The sequence below is a fragment of the Etheostoma spectabile genome, chromosome 3, assembly GCF_008692095.1.
Source record: "Etheostoma spectabile isolate EspeVRDwgs_2016 chromosome 3, UIUC_Espe_1.0, whole genome shotgun sequence".
NCBI lineage: Eukaryota > Metazoa > Chordata > Actinopteri > Perciformes > Percidae > Etheostoma > Etheostoma spectabile.
Window position 1 is genome coordinate 2,547,781 of NC_045735.1, and position 5,327 is coordinate 2,553,107.

Below are 5,327 nucleotides of genomic sequence, written 5' to 3' on the forward strand. Positions count from 1 at the left end.
CTCGTCGTCACGCACATGGAACATTCCAAAGTAGGAAGTGATGCGGTGTTTACATTTCAAGAACCCTGGGCACTGTAGTGTTATCAAACTACCTGTCTCATCACTTTGGCCTACAGCTAACTTCCTAGTTCGGAACGCACTAATGTTCGCAGTTTACTTAGGATTAAGTCTACAATTTACAAATCTATTCTCTGAGGTCTGGAGGATAGACTGGAGTGAGTGAAGTGGCGTGATTTGATCTCAATTCTTAATTTAAGATAAGACACACCCATTGACTTTATAATTAATATCAACGGTCTATGGGTACACCTTACAGACCCCTAGCGGAAAAATTCGATTGTTGCAGCATGGCTACAACAACAATAAACACGTAGGCCTAATAAATAAGTAGCCTATAAAGTAACATAAATACATTATAAGAAGTAACCCTACTTAAACTCAAAAAGTGTATAATCTTAGGAGACAAAAAGACATTAAAGTGAGTGGTGCTGATAAAGTGACATGGTGTGATAAATAACAGCCGTCAACAGGTCTGTGTAAACAGTGGCCTACACCATAGCCTACTAATAGATATGATAGTTGCACTTAGTGTTTGCATTAATACAATATAATATAATACAATATAATGAAAAAGTGTGTAATGATATAGTAAAGAATATGCGTCATGGTATAAAGTGAAGTGTAGTTTTGTTTTATTTCTGTGCCACACCAAACATCTGGCTCATCCCATATGGGATTACAAGACACAACTATTTAACAGCCATCTGGTCTCGCATAAACAAATCATGTGGAGAGATACATGAATAACAAATGAAAAATAAAAAAACCAAAAACACTATACGAACATATCTACAAATCATCTCGGTGAAGTGCTTCTCTTCTCCCAGGCTATCTCAAGGTAACAGGTTATATGTTTCACATGTGAACAGCCTTCTCAGTATTTGAGTATTATCAATATTTATAAAATCAATATCTGTTTTTATTTTACTAAACAATGCATCCCTAGTGCAACCCTGTTCACAATAAAAAAGACAGTAGAAAACACAATTTAACTTTTTTTCTAAATCATTTAAGAAACACATGGGACAGATCCGTTTTTCGTCTTTACATTATACTGTATATAGTGTAGAATAACAGTAGTAGGCTATAACATAATAAATAGTGGAGTGCAACAATATAACATACCGGTAATATATCCTGTCCTATAGTATCAGTGAAGTGCAGCTATTTTCAGTCAAGTTTGTATTGTAACATGTGTGCATTGGTGAAAAGTAAGCCATTAAAAGTGAGGTTTACTCAAGTACTGTAGTTCGAGGTACTGCACTTTACTTAAGTACTATAATCCGGTGCCACTTCCTACTTCTAGTCCACCACAGAGGGAAAATATTGTACTTTTTAATCCGCTACAATTATTTGACAGCTTTAGTTACTTTACAAATTCAGATTTTTACAAGTGCAACTGAATATTCCATTTAGAGAATGTGTGGCGTGCACCAACAACACCAAGGCAAATTTCTTCTATGTTAAAAAACTCTTTCGGATTCTAAACTATTAGTCGAATAATAGAAAATTGATGACAGCTATTTTAAGTGTTTTGATAAATGTTTCATGCGAAAATGAAATGATGGTTCAAACATCTTAAATGTGAGGATGTTCTGTTTTGCCTTTTAATTTTATTTTAATATTTTTTCATTATTTTGATGTTTGGATTATTTATTGGATAAAAGAAGCTTTGTGAAGGTGTCACTTTTGGGCTCTGGGGAATTGTGACCACACTTCTTAATACTTTCAGAATTTTTACAAACTAAACAATCGATTGATTAATGGAAAAAATAATCAGCAGATTACAGTAGTTCATAAGGAAAATAATCATTAGTTGCATTTAGATACAAAACTACCCCTGAAATATTTACAGCACATTAATGTGAATAATAATTATCTAATGATATAATATATAATGGTGGTCACAGGGGACATTATTCTGCATTGAGTAGTTTTATTTTTAATACTTATAAACAGTAACTAACTTTTCTGCAGGACCTTCACTTGCAACAGAGGATTTTTTCAGTGCATATTAGTATGTTAACTTAAATACGGGGTCTGACTACTGCATGTGTGTAAAGTAACTAAAACTATTGTATATTGACAGCAAACCATTTTATTTTACACCATCTTTTTACAGTTGTCATCACATCCAATTTACAGGAACCATAAAAGTGATTTACAGTTTTTAATACAACATGACATGTCCATGAAACTGTAGGGGAAGACACTCTTAAAATGATTCAGTAATGTGAAAAATTTGTTGTTGTTGCCTTCAGTCAAGTGCACACAATGTTGCAATATTATATAATCCAGATTCACTCCCAATGGAAATCAGATAAGGAGCTCTAAAATATAAAGATAATGTAATATGCTGTTGTGCTGTTCTAAAATATATTACCTGTAAGGAACCCATTGCCTTTTATTGTAAATCTTTATATACAGCCATCTTTATATTGAACATGCAAAAATCAGCCACAGAAATACACTATGAATATCATAGCAATCCCCCTTTCCAACTAGTTGCTCAAATCATGAGCTAATAATAGCACTCATTCAACTCCACAGCTGATCTGCTATATCTCCACCTTTTCCACCCAACTCAATTGGCTGGGGATGATGTATGAAGCATGGTCTTAATCAAGATGTACATATGGCAGTACTATGTTGTTGCACCCTTGTTTTTGCTCACACGGACCAACATACAGGGTTGTGTCATTAAGCAAAGAACCAATTTAATCACTTTTTAGTGGGAACAGGAAAGGACAGCAGTTGCCTGTTGATCTCCCTCAGCTGAGCATCTAGAGTCTCTGTGGTTAGTGTTAATTCTGCTAGTTGAGTCTGTAGGCTTGTGATGGTCTCGTTATGCTCCTCTTCTTTGCGGCGAGTGTTAGCAGCCTGCCTGCTATACTCCAGCACCATACATCCCCCACCAATCAGGAAGATGACTGCCTCTCCCAGCAACTCCGCACCCAACTCTGCAGCCATGTCCTCATTCAGTGGCTTAATGGTGGAGCCCCGGAAGCCCATGATCCGCATCTTTGTTCTCATCTCAACCCAGTGGTAAACTGAAAGAACATAGAACAAACAGTGCACAGTTCCAGTTAGACTTTCAATATGAGATCTGGGTGTATTTCACACTTGGACTTGTGCTACAAATGATCTCAAAATGAACAGTTTGAAATACATGTGACAATGCAAAGAGATGCATGCATTTACATACATTTCTTTTGCTTTTTTTAAAAAAATTTTTACAGTTTGCGATGTATGCTTGACTTTGTAGGGAACTTAGAGCACACTAATCCTAAAAAAAGCTGTTTGTTGGTGTTAATTTAAATACATCAGTGAACATTTTGCAGTCTGTACCAGAGGCCAAGCCTTTAACAACCACCACCAGTTGTTAACTAACACAAGATAAGATAAACCTTTATTGATACCAAGCAGGGGAATTTGGTTGTTGCAGCAGCATAAGGATAGCATTACAGATGAGTGGATAACTTAGGTGAAAGGTATATAACAACAAGAATGAGCATAAGAAAACAAATTAGAACTATTAATACAAGAGCATTGGAGACAAAAAATTAGGTAAAGTTGATAGTAGAGAAAAAATCAGTAGAAGTATAGTATAAAATGGTAAATTATAGAATGGGCTATGAGATATAGTAGGCCTATAGTGTGAAAGGTAGTAACATACAACATAAGCTACAGTATTGTACAGCTTCCCACACGACTCTAACAGGAAAGAATTGCTGTCCTTGTCTTGTTTAATTTCTCTTCGTTTCATTTTGTGTGACTAGTTTACATGTTTTGATAATGAATGGCGACTCTTTAGAGCTAGCCAGAGCCATAGGGAGACACTCTGGAGCTAGCTATAAGGTTCCTAGTTTTTTCGGATCTGCGTTTGAGAGTTTTACTAGCGTTACAGTACAAATAACATTGTGTACAGTTAGTATTTGGCAGCTTTTAGTACGAATTAACTGTTAAATGTGTCTGAAACACAAAACACAGTGGCTTGACAAAATGTTTTCATATTCTGAACAAAATGTGAGGCAAAAGCCATTCAGAGTGCTATTTGTACTGACAGCAAAGGAAATGCTTTCATACAACCTGTTCAATGACACAGAAAGCCCGCCCTCACTGAGGTTTCCTGGCTGCTATTGGTCAACCTGCTAAACCCATGGAAAGTATTGGATAAGAGGTCTTGACAACTACAATCGAATTGGTTGTCGCAGCCCTCCTCGCTTTATCCCTCGTCCGGGAGTCTGACAAGGCAATATAGCGGTCATTAGTAGCCGTTAGCTCGGTTACTCACTCTGTGCCGGCGGCCCACAGATGTAAGTCTTAAAGAACTCGCTTCTCCGGGCTCCCGCTTTTATTCGGTTCGCTATAGGTTTGCTCATCTGCCTCACTCCAAGATAGAGGAGCTTGGCGATAGGAAAGGCACCGACAACCATCTTGGCGGAAACACTTTCCCAGCATAGGTTGGGGCCGCACGTAGAAGTGACGCAATGACGTTAAAGGATTAGTCAGTCAGAAACCCGCCCACGTTTTTATGACGTCTGCAATACATACACGTTTGTATTTTTACTATCGTTTCACTTTTCACATTCACAAAAGTTTATTTATAATAGAAAGATTTATTTATTTATTTTTATAAATGGAAGAAGAAAGAAGCACTTTACCACAATCAGACATTCAAAATCAGAAAAAACACTTACAAGGAATTTGCCTTGGTGGTTGGTGCATACAAAAACAAACAAACATAGTGAACATTAATATGAAATAAACAATACACTCAAACCACATATGTACAAAATATCTGTTTAACATACAAAAAAAAGGGGCTGAATGTATTGAGCTTGTGAAAAAAATATAGGCGTATAGGCCTATGTCCAATGGGCAGGTGCAGTCCAGGATGCAGGTAATGCAAAGTGGGTGGGTGATGTTAAGAGTCAGTGAGGTCCGGGCCTTGATCACAAGACTGACTTCAGAGGGGATGACTGGTTTGTACCAGATGGTGATGGAGCAGCTGAGGATGGACTAACTGATGGCAGTGTAGAAGTACACCATCATAGTCTTTGACAGGTTGAAATCTTCAGCTGTCGTAGGAAGGACATCGACTGCTCGGCTTTTTTGATAAGGGAGGTGATGTTCAGCTCCCACTTCAGGTCCGGGGAGATTAATCAATAATCAATTCAATTTTTACACTTTACTGTTGTTACAATACACATGCACAAACAGGACACACACACACATATATATATATATATATATATATATATATA

The 5,327-nt window shown here is 36.9% G+C and overlaps 1 protein-coding gene across 1 annotated transcript; it reads right to left on the bottom strand.

The window, feature by feature from the left end:
- Window positions 1–2,142: 2,142 nt before the first annotated feature.
- On the bottom strand, window positions 2,143–4,566 carry opa3 (outer mitochondrial membrane lipid metabolism regulator OPA3). The gene is made up of 2 exons (XM_032508244.1): window positions 4,355–4,566; window positions 2,143–3,110 (listed from the first exon to the last, which is right to left on the bottom strand). The coding sequence occupies exons 1-2, from the start codon at window positions 4,494–4,496 to the stop codon at window positions 2,782–2,784; spliced, it is 471 nt and encodes a 156-aa protein (XP_032364135.1). The 5' UTR covers window positions 4,497–4,566; the 3' UTR covers window positions 2,143–2,781.
- Window positions 4,567–5,327: the final 761 nt, after the last annotated feature.

Excerpts from the sequence above, each read along its gene's own strand:
- opa3 (XM_032508244.1), bottom strand. The coding sequence starts at position 4,496 with ATGGTTGTCGGTGCCTTTCCTATCGCCAAGCTCCTCTATCTTGGAGTG. Across the intron at positions 3,111-4,354 it reads CTGTGGGCCGCCGGCACAGA|TTTACCACTGGGTTGAGATG; the intron begins GTGAGTAACCGA and ends ATGTTCTTTCAG.